The sequence below is a fragment of the Larus michahellis genome, chromosome 3 (genome assembly GCF_964199755.1).
Source record: "Larus michahellis chromosome 3, bLarMic1.1, whole genome shotgun sequence".
Taxonomy (NCBI): domain Eukaryota; kingdom Metazoa; phylum Chordata; class Aves; order Charadriiformes; family Laridae; genus Larus; species Larus michahellis.
Window position 1 is genome coordinate 18,200,199 of NC_133898.1, and position 18,905 is coordinate 18,219,103.

The 18,905-nt window shown below is 39.8% G+C and overlaps 1 protein-coding gene across 4 annotated transcripts; it reads right to left on the reverse strand.

Moving 5' to 3' along the window:
- Positions 1 to 3,301: 3,301 nt before the first annotated feature.
- GTF2A1L (general transcription factor IIA subunit 1 like) lies at positions 3,302 to 17,563 on the reverse strand. 4 transcript variants are annotated; one of them, XM_074578896.1, is made up of 10 exons: positions 17,309 to 17,344; positions 15,136 to 15,237; positions 14,708 to 14,831; positions 13,007 to 13,062; positions 11,649 to 11,742; positions 9,782 to 10,383; positions 7,939 to 8,235; positions 7,099 to 7,188; positions 5,070 to 5,189; positions 3,302 to 3,428 (listed from the first exon to the last, which is right to left on the reverse strand). In XM_074578896.1, exons 1-9 carry the CDS (start codon positions 17,342 to 17,344, stop codon positions 5,082 to 5,084), a joined length of 1,509 nt encoding a protein of 502 aa, XP_074434997.1. In that variant the 3' UTR covers positions 3,302 to 3,428; positions 5,070 to 5,081. The 4 variants fall into 4 exon arrangements, with proteins under 4 accessions (XP_074434997.1, XP_074434996.1, XP_074435000.1 ...); XM_074578895.1 differs by lacking the exon at positions 3,302 to 3,428 and having other exon boundaries at positions 4,210 to 5,189; positions 17,309 to 17,357; XM_074578899.1 differs by lacking the exons at positions 3,302 to 3,428; positions 17,309 to 17,344 and adding an exon at positions 17,420 to 17,563 and having other exon boundaries at positions 4,219 to 5,189.
- Positions 17,564 to 18,905: the final 1,342 nt, after the last annotated feature.

Here is an 18,905-nt window from a genome sequence, read left to right on the forward strand (position 1 = left end):
TGTGTTCCTAATTTAAGTAAGAACTGAGCATTCCTTTGTTGTTGCAGTATATTCACTCTGTCCGCAGAAAATAATCTGTCACTCTTACGCAATTCACTCGCCGTGAGCCAACACCACACTGTATTGAAGCTGGGGATTCAGGTGTGTAAACTCTTACTTGCATCATATGGGCCAAAGAACCTGTACTGGGTGACAAGCTGCAGACTGCACCGAATGCCAGGCAGGATCCCTGTGGGAATCCACCCCAGGCATGTCCTAAGGAGGCCGTGTTCTGCATTGCCTGGTCTTCTGAAAGTGAGGGGCTTAGCTGTTGGAAAGTTTACAGTCTCGTGGGCAAAAACAGATGCAAAAGCTGCAGACTGCAGACCAAGCCTTTTAGGCCGCTTTTTCTTCACAGGTTGGTTACATTGCTTCTGATGGGAGGAACACGTGAGTGCTTACATTTTGTCAAACCAATATGGTAGCATAAGACCTACACATGGCAGTTTATGGTTCACAGAAGGTAAAGCAAATGCATTTTATTTGGGCTTGTAGTCAAATTTTAGCATCTTAGATCACATTCTGCAGATGATACTCACAGTATCCGAAGACAGATCCTCAACGAATGTAATACGCACCTCCCCGGCAGTCACTGGAGCAGTGCAGCTGTGTAAGATCTGTGCTTACTCCAGAACAGTCGCAGCCTAACAGGTCTTGATGGCCACCGGAAGCGGAGACTCTGATACATAAGAAAAAAGTATTACTGCAATCACTTTAAACTTTTTACATTTTCCTTCTCAGCTGAGCCCTTTGCTTTCAAGTCTGTGACAGCAATAGAGTAAAAATCTGCGCTCCAAAGAACACCTCTTGTTGCCAAAACACTGCACTGCAAATTAAATTTGCTTCACATTAATGAAAGTGATTCTTTGTACTAGTGACTGGTTTATCATTAGCTTATAATTGTGTGAATTAGAAATAACATCTCTGACCCTCTCTTACCTTCAGCTCAATGCCATCATTTCAATCAGTATAAAAGCTCTAGATGTAAGCATAGCTGTACTCAGGAGCAGTCTGCACACACATGGGGAACAAAGCAGGATCAAGAACGGAGGAAACTGTCAAAACTCTACAGTTTAGCAATCAGTAAAAATTCCATATGATGCACCTCTTTATACAGCCGCTATAATAGAAGCTAAAGACAGTGGTTAAAAAGAAAAAAACAAACCACAACAAAACTACCTGGCCTAAGGCTTCTCTATCACTTATCTTAAACCCGATTTTCTATACTCATTTCTTCGCATAGCACAAGGAAGAGTCCTCCACACGTGGCAAAACAATGTGTTGAGTGGGCAATAACTGATGTACTTGCATTATGTTTCAAGAGGACAAGAGCTTGCAATGGACACCCTTCCCGTCCACCTACCACATAACATTATCAGGAAACCACATGCAAGAGAAATGAGTTATAAGTAGCAACAACTGCTAGTGCCTGCCTTACAATGCTGCTTAGGTAACAGCAAAGAAGTACGAGAGCTGTGGGCATTTTTCTTTTTGTACCTGCTGTAAGCTGAGTGAAAGCTACCATTTAGAAAATAATTGCTGGTTTAAAAAAAAGTTTAAAAAATATCCACAAACCACAAAACCCCCAAACAACAACAGTAATGTATATACTTCAAATTTTTCTATACACAAAACTGAGCAAGTGAGTAAAAGCACCACTCTGATAAAGATTCATGCTAAAGCTTCTTATACAAGTTACACTTGTTTTTCTCTCTCTCTCTAATTTTTGGTAAACTTACCTTCTTTCTGGTGTAAAGTTTTAGACAGCCATTTACTGAAGTATCTTCTATAGCCATAACTGGTATTACACACCTCCTCCCATCACATCTGCAGCAATGTGTTTGCTAAACTGTAAGTAGCAGCAATCAAAAGCATTAATACGGTAAACTATTCGGATCAAAAACATTCTGATCTGATTACTGCTCGAGTCAGAAGCTACAGTAATTAGCTAACTGAGCTTACATTTTAATAAGAAACATTTTTTCCCAGCATAAAAATTCCTGGCTTCAGATATTTTTAGCTGTAAATGTCTTATCTGAAGCTGTTAGTGTTCGCCAATGTTCATTCAAGAACACTGAAAACACAATGTAGGGCAATTCTTGTATGCTTAGATGGAAGAAAATGAAAGTCAGTCCTACTGCATGAGTCCAAACAGACAGTCCATAGCTCTGGACTGGAAAAACCACCACAAGCACTTGCAAAGAATATCTGCAGCGTAGTTTGGAGGGAGCCAGAAGATCTGCAGCATTACGAAGTCAGTCGCCATTTTCTCAAATATAGTAAGGGTTGAGATAGTGAGAGCAAAACCCTACTCTAATCTCTAAAGCTTCTATATTTGATAGCTCAGGAAGGCACTAGATGGACCCCACATTAAGGTTCCTTCATATCAAAGACGTGCTGGGTTAGAAAATGCAACTAAATAAAAAACCTGGGGATGCTTGATGGCATAGCTAAGCCATCTTCAGAATCCCTTTTGATGCAGGTCAGCTTTGACCAGGAGTAACAGCCAGCTATGTATATTGTCAGCAAAGCTTCAGGAGGAAAGATAGCAAACAGTCCTTTGAGATTCTAGTTGCTGACAGTACACCTGATTTGTGAAAAGCAAAAGGGGATTAAAAATACCATTAATGCCAACCCGTAAATCTTACAAAAAGTTTGAGAAGAGGCCAGTGTTAAGAAATACTTCAAATTCCTCATGTGCAGTCTATATACTCAATCTCACACTTGGACTGCAGAGGTCACAGCAAGCTGTCATAAAAATTAACTTGCAAAACATCAAAGCACAGGAAGTATTTCAAGAATGGAATAAACACGCAGATGAGTCTAACAGGTGGAAGGTGTCCCTGCCCACGGCAGGGGGGTTGGAATTAGATGAACTTTAAGGTCCCTTCCATCCCAAACCATTCTATAATTCTATGATGAGATGGGCAGTCATAAGGATGTTCAGAGCTCTGACTCCTCACCTTCATGTAGAAGTCTTTAGCATTACAAGCAGAAAGATGCAGCAAAGAGGAAAAATATGCCCATTTTTAAACTCGCTAAAAACTAGGTACTCTTTAGCCACTTCATTTTATAGTGACTAGCACAAACAGATCCTATTCTCAGAAGCCACATTCACAGAATGCGTGGTGCTTAGTGAATGGTGCATATCCAGTCATGTCCCAGAGATTCCTGTGCCGCACTTACCTCTGCTTCCAGTCTTTTCTGAAGCATCGCTATGCTGCCAGAAGATGGTCCCACAGTTCATAATGTACATGTTTATGGAGCATGAATGCCCTCAGAGCCTGTGAGAGAGTGCTGAAATCTAAAAGCATCTATCATGTGGCAAGAGCTGCATTTCCTGTTCATTTATAGGTCTGAAGTGTAGTATCAGTACAGCTACCAGTCAGCTGAATGGGTAAAAAAGAAATCATACACTGTAATATTTTAACTGTCTCTGAATACACAATTCATCACATCCCAGCAACAGTATCTACAAAAGACAAAATAAATGCCACACTCAGGTCAGGCCTTCTGGTTCAGTGTCCTGTCTTTGATACTGGACAGCAGCAGATACGTCAAAAAAAAAAGCATGCAAGAAACTCAATAGTTGTTAAAAACCTGCCTCCTGAGGGAAGTATCTCTGTTGTTTATGCCATCAGCACAAGGGTTTGTACCACTATGAACGAGGGTTAGCTTCCCCTCCTCCCCCATTTCTTCTACATGTTCCTTCTCTCCAACTCTCCCCTTTATTTCCCTTCTCTTCTCAAGGCCTCTGCATCCTCCCAGGGAGTAGAGATAACCAAAATGTCTCATCATGTCTGCCGTCAGCAGATGTAAAAGAAAAGGCCAGGCTGAAGGGGTGCCATACCCTTGTGTGTAGCACAGCCCTTCTAGCAGGATTATCCTGTACTGAGTCAGCCTGGCTGAGGCTTTACCGTTTAGCTTCCAATACAGCCCTACAAGGAACAGGAGCTAGCCAGGGGAAAGCTGCAGCTCTGAAGGGCTAGGGCCCAGACCTATGGACACAGAACTTTTTTCTGACTGTTTCTAGAGGAACAAACAAAAAGCTAGCACTGAGGACTGCTGGGAATGCAGTTCTCATGGCTGTGTGAGCTACTGTCACATGCACAGCTTGTACACATTTCTCCAAGCAAAGTTTATATTTAGGGAACACAAAAACAACTCTCTGCTAGAAATGTATATGAGATGACATTTTATTATTATGCACAATTTGTATCATTCACAGCTTACTGGTCTGTAGTCCTAGAATGCAGTAGACATGTACAGAAGCAAACTTAAATGACTTTTCATTGACAGCGAAAATAAATCACATTTTAATGTTAAATCACACTATTCATTACATCTCAGTAGACAGAAGGTACAGAATAAACAGTAATTCTCCCATAGTGAGAGCTCAAGGGTCTTCCACCCACATTTCCTGACTTAAATCTAAAGTGTCTGCCTCCAAGCCAAAGTCAAAAACCCACAGACAAAGCAACAACACAAAAAAGACCCAGGCAGGAAGGAAAGGTGAGAAAAAAGTACACAGCTGAAACAGCCACAGGTTTCAGACTTCCACAGATGTTGCTCTTTTTTATTCTTTTTTTTTTTTTTTTAAACTCAGCAGCCTTTGAAAAGAAATAAATAGCATCACCAACAACTGTGTAGTTTTATATTTCAAGTCATGCATTAACTCCTACTTAAAAAAGTGGAAAGAAAACGAACAGAACTGAAATTTACTTAGATATAGTTACTTAGTATTCCATGACTCTCCTGAATTACTCACAGATTCAACATTTCAGTCTTTAAACCTATTTATTTCAATGATTTTTCTTGGTAGAGGCGTAATCAAATAATCAGAGAAGAACAGTAAAGACAATTGAGTAGCTAACAATAGTGTTTCAGTCTGCATGTATTAACAACCCTGCTTTTGCATATTTTTACCACAGCTTTGTTGGTTTGGGGTTTTTTATGGCAAAACAATAGAAAGTCTAGTTGTTTCACAGAAGGTTCATGAGGGAATAATGCCACAGTCTTAAAGTACATACTTATGTGAGGTTTCACCACTCTGCATCTCCAACGGCTTTGGCGAAAACATGGTCTTTACCCTCAAAGGACATCACTCCATCTTTTAAGTAGAACTTCCATTTGTTCTTACTTCGATGTATCTGATGAAAAAAATAAATTAATGCCCCCCCCCCCCCAAAAATATTAGACCATCCATTTTTTTAAAGAAAAAGTTTTTAAGCATAACTTGGCTTACAAGCCTTGTTTTTCTTTTAAAATCCTGATAGCCTGAAACACTGCCACTGATCACACCACAGATATCCAATAGAGGCAGTAGATTTCAATTGTTTATAATGAATTCCCTGCCCTCTCAAAGGAACAGCCTCCTGAATCTTAGCACACACATACAGCTTATCCCCCACCCCCAAAAAAAGGCACAAAGGCAGCTGTGTGGCAACTCAACACTGGCAAGAAAACAAGACAATAATGGAGTAATTTCATTTGTGTATCAGTCCCAAAATATACTGCATCTTGCAAACAAGTATGGCTTAACTGAAATGCAGTGGTTTCCTTCTCCCATGTGCACTGTAAAGCAATATTGTGTGCACAGAGACATTAGGATAAGGCTAAAAACAGTAAAACTTTGCTCAAAAGCAAATACTGCCATACAAAACAGTAAGAAAGAATTTGCATAGTCTGTCTCTTTTTAAAGGCCTGAAGAAAGTTATTGTTTAATAGTAAAAGAAGGAATTTTAAACATTTCTAGAAGATGCCTTGGATTTTGAGCATCAGTCTATTTTCAAGTTCAGAAAGAGAAAGGAGGGGAAAACCAAAAGAAACAGGACAGTAATTTTGCCAACAGCATTATTTTATAGGTAACAAGGTAATCTAATGGAGAGCTGTTTCCATCTGCTTTCGACTAGGCCTACCTGTTTTATTAAATCTATATAGGAGAGGGGAAAGTTACCAACATCTTCCCCCAGCTCCTCTAACTGTTACTGTCTAATAACATCTGATCTTAAGTCTCCTACAGACATGTCCAGCACTGAACTACCTATCAGTTTTTAAAAATTTTCAAACCATTTTTCAGCTTATTGCAGACAAAAGTTGCTGCAGATAACAATATCCACTACCTATAGCATCTGTAACATCAAACTGAGTTACAAAGCTTCAAAACTTTGTGTACCTTTTCAATACAATATAGACACTGCAGCTCAGTTTCAGATGCATTTTCTACACACATCCCTGTAACTACATTTTACAAAATAACCAGTTTCAGAAACACTCAATCTGTTACACTTTAGTAAAGACAATTTTCTTAGCAACACAGACACCCTTATAGCAGGCCTCACTCAACACACACAAAAAAATTATCCCTAGTCACTTCTGAAAGAATAAAAGCCAAGGCACATTCTTAAGCAAACTATACACAATTTTTCCAATTTGTTTCAAAATAAAATATGCACTTTGTTTTGTCATCTTTCAAACTACTGACATGTAAGTGTCCAAAACCACTCCAGAGTTAGAAGTACTTAATTTGATCTTAAAGAGTTCAAAATAAGGTTGAATTTTAAACACTAAAATGAAGGAGGGCAAAATGGCCCTTAACAACTGTTCTGTTTTTTTAGACCTGACAGAATTCTAGTAGGAAAATCTCTCACTAAGCACTTCAGAGACAAAAAATCCAAAAGTGCACACACTCCTCTTTCTATTACCCATTTCTAAAATTTTAATTCATGGCTGAAAACGCATACACACATCCATGGAGCTGTTGATATTACTTAAAAGTTAAGGAAATGCATAAGCTTTTGGCAGCTTTACAAATCTTAGTTTTGCAAGATTTGGTCCCCTTTCCTTTTCCTTTAATAGGCCATTATGAACCCGTTGATTATCCTCATTTCAGAAAACAGCAAGTAAGTCTTCAGACTATTGTCACCTAAACACATAATTTAAACACTCAACTATTACATTAGATTTTTTTTAAAAGGCACTGACAGTAGACCAGACATGGATTTTCTGGAGATATTATTTAGAATGATTAAGGAACAAAGATAAAACTATATACTGTACCTTGTCATACTGACAAACTATCACATTGTCGGTGTCAAACAAGTCTGGAATGTCCTGTTCACTGACATCATCACCAGAATTTAAGGGGTCCTAGAGATTAAAATTTTATTTTATACATCTTTCAGAACAGCCTTGAATATACTTGTCATAAAACACATCTAGAACAATAAAGGTTACCGTTGCAAAAATCAAGACCTAGATGCTATGAGATCATGTTGCACAAAGCTTACTTATAAGCATCTTCACACACTTATGTTCTCGAAAACAAAAACACTCTAAACAAAAACACAGATCAAAAAGCAAGACTGCTAACTGACAAAGCTGACCCCAGTAACTATCAGCTGGTATTTATCTGAAGTCCAGATGTTATGAGTTGATTCTCTTATGAATCTCCAGGACACAAAAGTGCACATCTTAAGAAAAGCCTTTTCCTAGGAAATACACGTACTTGTATCACATTGTTCTCTTCTCTGTCTAAACCCCTGTGGACCTTCAGAAGGAAAACAAACCTAGATCTGCACCCCAATCTTACTTAAATAAAAAGCAGAACTCCATTCAACTGGGGTCAGCGCTTTGCCACAGAACTTTAACTCTGGTAATTAAGTATTTTAATTCATACAATTAACAAATGACTTCTCAACATCTCTTTCATTTGTCCACGCTCCTCATAATGCGCTCTCGAGTAGTTTCTCCGCAGTACCTCCTATCTCAAGAGGTATATAACTTAACTATGCATTCTCTGCATTAAACTTACCAGGAACTGTTTCTAGGTCCAACAATTCAACAGTGAAGATAGATACACTATTGTAATGTGTTTCACAAAGCTTAAAAGTAAATTACCTCCTCAACTATTTCTATTTGGGGCTCTTCATTATCACCACCACTGCTGCTAGACTCCGTGTTTGAAATACTGTCACATTCTTCATCATCGTCTTCCTCATCCTCATCCTCCAGAGCTTTTAGATCCTCTGATTCAATAAAGCCAATGAATTCATTCTCTTCCCTATCTTTTGTATGTGGTATTTCTTCCCTGGGAGAAACATCACCAGTACCATCTAGCTGAATTATGCCTTCAATGTCACTGCAGATATCCTTCTCTGACCGTAAATTAGATTCCATCTGCTCAGTAGGTTCCATCTAACAGGAATAAAAGAGACCAGAGACAGCCTGTGAATTAACACCACATAGGCTTCGTACTGAACAGTGAAAGCTGAGACTCTTGTTTAATAAAGCAATAAGACTGGGGCACTAAAATGAGAGTTTCAAGTCCTGGCCTACTTCTAAACCCTGAACACATTTGCAAATCTTGTTCTTACACCTAACCTTCAATGGAATCCATGACAAATATTCTCCAGCAATACAGAAAGTCATTTTCTTAGACTTTTCTTTAAACGCTATTGTATTCAAACAACTTTTTTTTTAAGAAAAAAAAAAAAGACAATCAAGTGGACTGTTAGAATTTCTATTGCAAAGCAAACTCCAAAAACAAAACAAACAAAAAAAAGAAAAAAGGAAACAAGCTACTCCCCCACCCCAAAAAATAGCTTTTTTCATTTTTTAAATAAAAGTCAAGACTAACTCATCCCTCTCCCTCAACTCAATCAAAATGCTGTGTTTAAATAAGGTATAAAAAGCTGAAAGAGACAGTAAATATTTCAGTACGTCAAGTTAGTGTTCATAAAAGTGCTAGAATTCCTAAACAGATCATTCACAGGAGCATAAAAGGGCTTTAAGCTTTCAACCATCTTCGGTTTCTCATTAAATCTTTATTGTAGCACTTAATTCACATCCATATACACTTTCTAGTTCAAAAAATAACACTTTGTTTTGACCTTCCATTCTTACTATGGACAGACTTCACCATCCTGCCATCAAAGTTCCGATGAGCAATGTTAACATGCATTCTATTTACAGTCATTTGTCATTACTGTCATTAAATTTGCATTTAATAAATTTGCCTCGATCACATTCAAGCGCTACAACTCAAAGTCAGCAAGCCAGCCTTAACTTAAAATATCTGCAAACAATTTCTGGAACAAAACCTAGATGAGGTCAGGAAAGTGGCCTGTTAATTAAAATAATTTACGTTTTTCACACAGCTCTAGCTGAATTCTACTTTGTTCAGGAGAGAAATACATTTCCTTCCAGCAGATTTTCACTTATCAAATCAGACTTTTCATACTCAATATGCATTCTCAATTCAAGTTAAACGCTCTTCACACATTACAAATTAAAACTAATCCCAGCTGACACAGCAAAAGCAATTTGCCCATTAACTGGCCAGTATCCATATGCAGATTCAGTGCCAGAATGACAAGGAAGTTCTCAGAGGGTCATTCATGTCTGCTCAGTCACAAAAAACCCCAAAACTATTATCCCCCAAAATTAGTCAGTAAGTCTAAGAATAGATTCTATCCTTATGCTTTTAGCATTTTTTAGATTTACATTCTCTTCAATCCCAGTATTTCAGCAATATTTGTGACAAATTCTTAATGTAAAAATTAAGCGGTCAACCACCGCTATTCAAAACAAGCTCAAGAATGAACTTTAAAAGGATAATAATTTTTATTATTATAATTTAGAGGTGCTACTTGTCACTTACAGATGTGCTTGATCTTATGATACTTCAACCAACCATCTCCAACGGATGTATTTTCACCAGCTGAGAAATAAAAGGTCTTACCTTGTCAGAGGAAGCAATGCTGCCCTGATCTTTCAGAACGGTGCTGTCATCCAAACTTTTGCCTGTGATAATCAGGTCAATGATATCATCAGACACCTGCTGCTGCACCAACCCCTGAGGCTCAATGTCTAACTGCCCCTCCACATCCAGCATTACACTGCTTGAGTTGTTTGCCAAGGATTCAGCAGGAGAAAACCCTTCAGAGGATCCTGGAGTAAACACAGCTGTGTGAAGACTGCCGTGCTGGGATTTTTCTGTTGAGTCTGCACACTGATTCAACACTGCATTAGTTGCAAGTTGCTGCTGACTCACAGAAGGCTGCTGGACCGATGTAGTATTAGCAGAGTTCTCCAGGTGTTTTTTTTCCACAACATTTGGTTGAAATAGCATGATCTGTTGGACTGCAGTCTCCTGAGGTTGCAGTGTTTCAGCAGCTGCCTGGGCAGAAGATGCATTCACCTGTGCAACACTGGCAATGCTGGCTTGCAGAACTGAAGGCTGCCCAAGGGACTGAAATATCTGCTGAACAGGATGATGTAGAATACTTGCATCTCCTGGGGCCTGTGTAACCATAACAGGCACATTTACCTTATAAAGCTGCCCTACAAAGGGAAGAGTTAAAAACTGCTTCAGTGGTTTAAACTACAGGTTCATCCAGGCCACTGTCCCGTTAGCACTAATAACCGATAGCAAACACTCAGGCAAACTATGAGAAACAGGATGTTTACAAAGCTGTACTTTCCCCAGGCACAATTTCGGCCTTTGAAAAGTAAGCGTTCAGAGGCTTTGTCAGTCAGAGCTTCCACCCATACTAGCATGTTTAATACTTCTTTTTGGTTTTGGCCTCCACAATACCCTGTGGCAGTAAGTTCAATAGTTTAATTACATACTGGTTTGAAAAAAAGAAAAAAAAGAAAAGAAAAAAAAGAAAATCCTGGTTTGAATTTGTTTCCATGTCATTTCAGAAACTAAGGAATACAAGATGAAACAGTAAACTATTCCACAGCTACAGGGACAGTTCACTCCTTTAAGGACCTTTAGGTATCCCCTCTAAAAAAAACCTGCCTAGTTTAGTTTAAAAAAAAAAAAAAAAAAAAGAGACTCATAGTTTATCTATCTTCTCATTGTATGAAAACCACTCCAAATACTGAATCCTTAAAGTTATTATTATTAGTGTTAGAACTAAGGTGCCAGAGCTAAGTTCCCAATTTCATTTAATGATTCTTTGCCCACACACATGCTTACACACGCAGAGTCACCAGCCTATAGGTCTCAAGACTTTAGGAATTATTCCTGAAATAGATACCTAGTGACATTAATTCTCATTAAAGAACAGCTGTTTGAGGAAAGAGTCAATCTATGAATGAAATAAGCCTTCTACTCATTGCACCCTAAGCAGTACATTTTTGTACAAGCAGTACAGGCAGTTTCATCAGCAAAAGAGCGTGACAAAAAGGTTAATGGATGGTTGGATTTTATTTGAATAAGAAATCAATTTGATTCTGAAGCACCAGGATGCCTTTACCTTTTTAAAACGTGGAAGACTGTCCCTCATATAGGAGAAGATACCTATGTCTGGTCTGACAAAGGAACACATTTGTGAGCAGTTGTAAAACAAAAAAAAGGCATCACCTGGCAGCCCACGTTAACTGATCTTGCAAGTGCACACAGTTGACACACTAACTAATCAAGGTAATTATTTCCCCTATGCAGCAATTACAAACACAAACTACAAAGGAAGAGGAGGATAACTGGCTCTACCCACCTATATTTCACATTTGTTTTATCTACAGCGCTCAGGACCATCTTTCAATATCCACATGCAGTCAATGCAGTGTAACATTTCACATCTCCTCTGTAATCTTACCAGCTGCTGTCTGTAGCGTCACTCCAGCCGGCACATGTATAGGATAAGCAATACCCGAAGGGAGAGTAAGAGTTGCACCCGCTCGTGAAGCGCCCTAGAGACACAGGAGCTTTATTAAGAAATAGTGCATACTTTATCTCCTAGGGCCCTAAATGTCACACTAACGTATCCAGACAAAACGTGAATGAGGGCCTTTTTGTGATCATCTTTACTAAAGAGTTGCTTCAGACTTTTGAGATTTAGACAGGTAAAGTGTGTTCTGTAGTCACAGGATAATGACTTGCCATGTTTCCTATTTTCCAGTTATCACATTCTCTTTTTGTTAACAGAACACTTTCCTATCCCCGCTCAATGTATGCACCATCCAGAAAGGTATTTTTTCCCCATTCAGAGACACTTTCACCTAAGCTTTTGCATTACTCCACACAGCACAAACTCCTTGCCTGGGCCTATGAAGTCACTTCACATTCTCTTTTTCTCCGGGAAAGCAAAGAGTTGGACACACGGCTCCCTTTCAAACTAGCTGTTCCAGGGATATCCAAGTTTTAAATCAGGAAACTTGCATGTTACACAAACATCTTCCCAATATTATATTTCAGCTTGGCAAGCCAGTTAGCCTGAGGCTCAGGAGGCACTCAAAGTCATTAAGCTCTGACAATTAATAGCCCCTCCCCAAACAAATTTTTCCATGCCCAGAGTTCAGAACCTGTCAACCCTAAACACACTAATTCTCTTCTAGATGATTTCTATACCTCACAGAAAATGCTGCTCCCAGCTTCACTAGTGCTAACATTTCCCAATCATGCATTATTTTAACACCCAGTAATAAGAACAATTTTTTAAATGTTGTTATTAAATTGTTAATTTAATAAATGCACTGTAGATGTGCATTTCCACTATAATTCCATCCTATGGGCTAAATACAGGCAGCCATTTCTTCCAACACATTTCTGGTGGCACTGCTTGCAAAACCAACTGGTAGATCCCCATCCTTTCTCACTACTCAAACAGCAGCAGCAGAGTTACAGCTCTCCCTCCACAGACTCTTAATTTTTGCATGGTTTTCATTTTTAAACAAAAAAAAACACAATCCACAGGGCTAGAAGCAAGTGAGTTTCTTCAGCTGTCGATTCTCTCAGCAGGACTCCTGCTCCCTTGACTACTATACCATATTGGACAGATGAAACCGTTCATGAGAAATGCTACTTTTTCAGTCCCTAAATGCTGTCCTAAAGCATCTATACATGGAAAGTATTTAATACTTGCGTCCCCTTATGCCTATTAACAACTGACAAACTTAAATCATTTAGAACTCAGAATAATCAACATTGAAATAAAATGTCGCTACAGCTACATACCATGTCTGCTGCCGTGAAATGTGGAAAGCCTCTGCCAGTTGGGATGACTAAAGAAGCTATACGGGGGAAAAAAAAGCCACTTTACAAAAACATGAATTTCTCAGACACAGCCGATCTTTCAGTAATTTACAGCAAGCACTGCTGAAACTAAAGCGATCTAACTTCAGTTCATACTTATTAGATCAATAAACAAGTGAGCACATCTAGATAAGGCTCTTGAATATGCTTCCTTTTATGTTCCTTCAAGCTTACGCTGTACTCATGGGGAGAGGTTATACCCTGAATTTATAAAACTTACATTTTGCTAAAAGCTGGTCTTCGAGATTGTTTTTTTGGTTTTAAAAATATTTCTATGTAACTATTTGATCTGTTTAAGCTGCACTGTAAAACTCAAGCATGCCATTTCTATTTATTACATCAACTAGGAGGACAGATGTGCGATGCTACTATATTAACATGACCAAAAACATAAGGTAAAATGTATCGCCTTGTCAACATGAGGAAAACTTGCAAGTATTTTTCTGCACCAGAGCAAATCCAATGGTGCCAACAGTAGGAACAGTAGGGTGGGATTTTAAAAAGCACTCAATACTGACTTCAGTGGAAGATAAGCCAAAAGAAAAACTTTCCCAGGCTTCAAGAAAAAAACAATTTAGGTAGCCCTAACTATTTGAAAGTCTCTAGCACAAGGACAATTCAAATCCCATTTAAAAAACAAAAAAACAACAACAAACAAAAGAAAAACACTTCACTGGCTTCAATAGATTATTTTGCCTTAATATTGCCCTTCCAAAACTTAGGAGTAACAAGGTAAAGCTCATTAAACATAAAGGCCCCAATAACAAATAAACGCAAAAGCATATTCCCTTTAACCACATTAAATAAATAAAAAAAAAAAATCTGTCTCCAAAACCAGTCCATTCAACTATGAAGACTATAAAAAAACAAATGAGAAGTGCCTGCCCAACTTTGAAGTGTACTACAACACATACTTTCGTTAAATTATCTCATATGGGGGTTTTTGTCCTGTATGCAGAAACGTCCTAACGGCTTCTCACACCGGAAGAAGCCTCAGCTGAGCATTACACTCTACCATCACAGTCCCACAGCGCTCAGCTGGACTTAATTGAGAAGAATAGGTCTTGATACCAGAGTCTGTGTGAAAGTCAAGTATTTCTCTGCAATGGGAATACTGCTCTTAGGAAACCTAACTGAAAGACAAACCAAAAAACTCACACTCTTCTGTTTGGGCCAGGGATTGCATTTTAACAAGCACAGAACCAGATTAAACTCCAACATGACAGTAGAGCTGTATGGCACACACATGCAATACAACCTTCACACACGCCAAGCCACACATGAAAAGGAGAAGTGAAAGCTTAACCCTACTGGTCAATTTGCAATTGAAGGGCTACGCTTCTGGACTGCAAAGAAGGCGGCTAAAATTCTCTTCACGTTTTGCTACTGGAAATAAGCAGCAGATCAAAACCATGGAGACATAACTGCATTAGTTTATCAAAGTTTAATTCATCCTTTATTGCTCAAATCCAGCTTTCAAACAATTACTGTTCCCCATCATGCTAGATATATACATCAGCATCACAAACCAAGATTATTGCAGCACTCTCAAGTCTTCCAAAAAGATTCTTGAAACACTGAGCTATTCTTAAAGTGTATCTGCTGTGTTCCGTAACATCTGACCTGCTGAAGCCTGCAGAACACGGTGAAAAGTGTGCGGCAACTGCAGGGTAAACTGTGGAGAATGGTGGCTATGTCTGAAGAAGCCTTCTGTTGCTTTAGACTGCATCACCTTGGTTTCCCAAAGCTGTAGAAAGATTATTATTAAGGTCAGCAGATATCAGCTTTAAAAACAAGCCACATCTAAAATGATAAGAATGTATTCCTAGTTATTCCAAGAGTAAATTGACTGGTTCTATCCAATAAACATGGTAAACCATCCACTACTGAATTTTGACTTCCAGCAGCCCAACAGATCATTTGCAGGATATTTGAAATTCTAAGTTAGGGCAAAATTTTGTATGTTTTGGAGGGCAAAGAAACAGAGAGGAACCTCATTGCAAAAGAAAAAAAATACACAACTTTTATTAATGCAGGGGAACCCAACAAACCTGCTTCAAGTCTTTCAGAACCTGTTCCTCTACACCTTCTTCTGCAAAGAGCTCCCGCACACCTTCAATCACATCTTCAATAATAGACTTGTATAGTTTAGGCTATATATTAAAAAAAGAGAAAAAAATCAAGTTCAGAGGAACATTAAGTCATTTGAAATGATAGCACAAAGTCTAATCTGGCTGCATAAACTACTGTAACAAACTGAACAGCGTGAAGAGACCAGTGTACTAAACAGAATGCTCAAGTGCAAAGGTTTGCAAGTCCACCAGATCTGGAAGTCCACTCACTCTTCTAATTCTGATATCCCTGGGAACAGACATCCCTGGAAAAATACTGGATTCGAGCCTCAAAATACTGGTTTCTGCGGGCTACAGAAATGCTTAAGAAAATCCCAGAAACTTTACATAAACAATTGCTGTGCTGTATTTTCAAACAAGCCTGTCTAAAATGTCAATTTAAAACTGACATTTACCACTTAGTATCATTCCAGTGTCATCGCCCCTAACTTAAAGGCAAACAAACAAACAAACAATACAAGCTACTAAAAATGAGATGAGCCAATTCTATCAGAAGCATAACATAAGTAACTTGCAAGAAATAACAGAAATTTTTTTTTTCTTTGTGGTAATAGTGTGATGTTGTATAGTAGTTTAGCTAGGGAAATTTTAACACCATAGTTATCAATACGTATCATTCATCTTGCATTATAACAGAACTCCAACACAACATTTTATTCCTTCTTCTGCCTATGCCAGTGACTAAATCCTAATCCTCCAGTCAGACCAGGGCAACAGACACACATAAGCTTCAAGACTCAACCATTCAAATACAAATGCAAGATAATAAGCTTTTAGCAATTTAAAGCTTATCAATCTTGACTATCATTACCACCAGTACAGCCTATACAAGGTGAAAAATGAAGCTGAGAAGATTCTGCGATATTAATTTACGTTTTTCTAACAACATCAAATTAGCATTTTACTGCTCTAAAGTTGTTCTAAACTGCAGACAATAAACAATTTGTTTTAAAAAAACCTAGAAGTTATTAAGAAGTAAAAAGTTACACTTTTCGCAAAAAAGCTATCAGCACAACATAGCAATACTTTAAAATAACCATACTCATGCATGATTTCTTACGGGAGGTTAGAGATCTACAAGAACTTCCCCAGCTCATTTCAGGATACTAAGGAAAAAAAAATAAAAATATTTGACTCCTATACCACTACACTAAAAGATGTCGACTAGCCCATACGTCAAATGCTTTGCCTTCATAGTTAACCCAGAACAGAAACTGAATTTAAGTCATTCAACAGACCTATTCCTCTCCCCCAGGACTGCCAAGCTACATTGCATTGAGTTTTACAATAAGTACAAATATTTATTATGCTATCTAAAAACTGCACATAGCAACCGTAAAATTCAAGCACTGCATGCTTCTAAATTAGAGAAAAATGGTTACAGTGCAGACATTGCTGTACGCCAGTTTTACCCCCTCGCACACACGCACTCCTTTGCCAGAACCAGCCCATCTATACTGGAAACACCCAGCGCCATGAACAGGAAAAACTCTGGTTTTCTTTGTATACGGTGGGGTGGCGGGGAGGGACGGATCAACACCCCACTCCAGCAAAGCCAAAAACACATCTTAAAAGTGAAGCCCCCAGGGCTTCCCCCGGGATTACTGTAATCTGAAGGACCCTCTGAAGTCCCACATAAGGAGGGGCAGCAGCAGATGAAACACAGAGGGAAATAAAAACCACCACCTTTCTCCCTGGCACCACTGAGCTTACACTGCAGCCCTCCACAGCCTGCAGGTGTGGGCCACTGGCTCACACCAAACCCCAACACCACGCTTTTGCCCACAAAACCACTTTTTTTAACGAACCCTCCCTCAAAATAACGGCTTTCGAAGCCACCCTTGGCCTTCCCGCGCCAGGGAGCGGCCGTCGGGCCCCAGGGATTCTCCCGGACACTCCGGGCGGCGGCACTGCCTCACGCCGGACCCGGGGAGGGGGAGGCGATTTCCATCCCCTCCTTCCCTCCCTGCAGCGCGGAGGGTCGGTCAGCCAGACACCCCCCCACACCCCGGGCTTTCCGCAGCCCCCGAGCCCGGCTACGCGCTGCGGGGTCGAGACCAGGCCCGGCTTCGCAGCCGCCGCTGCCCCTCACCACAGGGTTAGCGTGAGCCATGGCGGCGGCCGCCATGATCCCGCCCTCCCACCTTAAGGCGCCGTTGCCATGGCGACGCGGCCGGCCCGCCCGGACCCTCCTCCGCCTTACCCCCGGCGGGCTCCCCCTTTGCTTTCCTGTCCCTGAAACACACACACACACAGCGGGGCGTAACCGGGCGCTGGTGACTGAACCCGGGTTTCTTCTTTCAGCTCCCGAGACCAAACAGCCGGGCCCGCCGCCCCCTCACCAAGCGCATGGTCGCCGAGGGGCCCGGTGTGGCGTTGGGAGCCTGAGCTCTGGCCTGGAACTTCAGGCTTTGTGTGGAGAACCACCCCGTAGTGCGAAAACATACCTAGGAAAGCTGGCGACAAAAGCATATTATTTAGCTCTATTAAACTCCGAAGTCGTTATTACCTCTTAAACGGGGAGATAGCTGAAGCCACCAGTTAAGTAGCGGCAATCTGGTACAACTACTCAAATTATTGCTTACATTTGCAGCAATCTGTTCATATGTTAATACAGAGATTTACCAATTTAGCAGTTACTCATCTGGAAAAATGTTCATTAATCTCATATATGTAGGAGAAATACATACTTTGATCTTTGTACACCAGCGTGTGCGTGGATCGGTATTAGCCTTGTGATTCTAAGAACCTAGAAACATCATTTCTTTTTCCTTTCTTTTTTCCTTTCTCTTTCTGTTTTTAGGTAGCAACGTAGTTACAGTGGTATTTGGCTTGTGAAGAGGAGACTCACCCGTTAAGCTTTAATTTTTAAGGCTGGCTGACTTACACATCCTGAAAAATGAAAAGATTTTAATGAAAATACTGACAGACCCATAATTATCTAGCTAGACTAACACCTACAATAAAAAAAAAAGAAGCAACATCCATAATAATATTGTAAGTTGCATTTTCATGATTGAGACAAATGCAATTTGCTATTGAAGTAATTTTGCTCTGCAACAAAATATGTTTAATGACACTGTCTGGGTCTTGAATTAAGCAGCAATTGCATATTCAGCTGTTCTGTATGCCCTGCATCATCACGAGGAAAAGGCGAGACGTGTTGCTTTGCTTATAGAATAATTTAAATAATAAAACGTATTTTTTTAACGCACAGTGCTCATTCGAAACTGTCTGGGATAGTGCATAGAGCATCATTATTCTTCTCCTGTCCGGTTGGTCCTGTCGTGTTAGCGGAGATAGCGGGAAGAAGTTGCAGCCTTTAGGGTATCTCTGGGCCCTGAAGGTCGCAGATGGTGATCCTGCAGCTGGCTGTCACTTGTTCCTGAGGCACATAAACCTGATGCAGAGCCATCTATCTGCCAGCACACTGCACAGCAGCTGTAGAAAGGTGAAAGTGCAGAAAGATTTATAAATTAGTTCCCTGCTTTCTACCACCCTTTGTTTATCTGTGGATTACCAAATGCCTTGAAACTGGAACAATTTGCATGCCTAACTTCAAAAAGAAAGAGAGGTTGGGGAGTTTGATACCAAAGGACTTCTCAGCTGTCTCGGTGTCTGGGTTACCTGGGCTATGTCCACATGAAAATTTGCAGACCAAAGCAAATGCTCTTCACTTGCACTTGAGG

Coding starts and splice junctions, on each gene's coding strand:
- GTF2A1L (XM_074578896.1), bottom strand. CDS start 17,344: ATGGCGGCCGCCGCCATGGCTCACGCTAACCCTGTG. Junction 11,743..13,006: donor ATTTCACGGCAGCAGACATG/GTATGTAGCTGT, acceptor CTGTGTCTCTAG/GGCGCTTCACGAGCGGGTGC. Junction 8,236..9,781: donor GCATTGCTTCCTCTGACAAG/GTAAGACCTTTT, acceptor TATTCCTGTTAG/ATGGAACCTACTGAGCAGAT.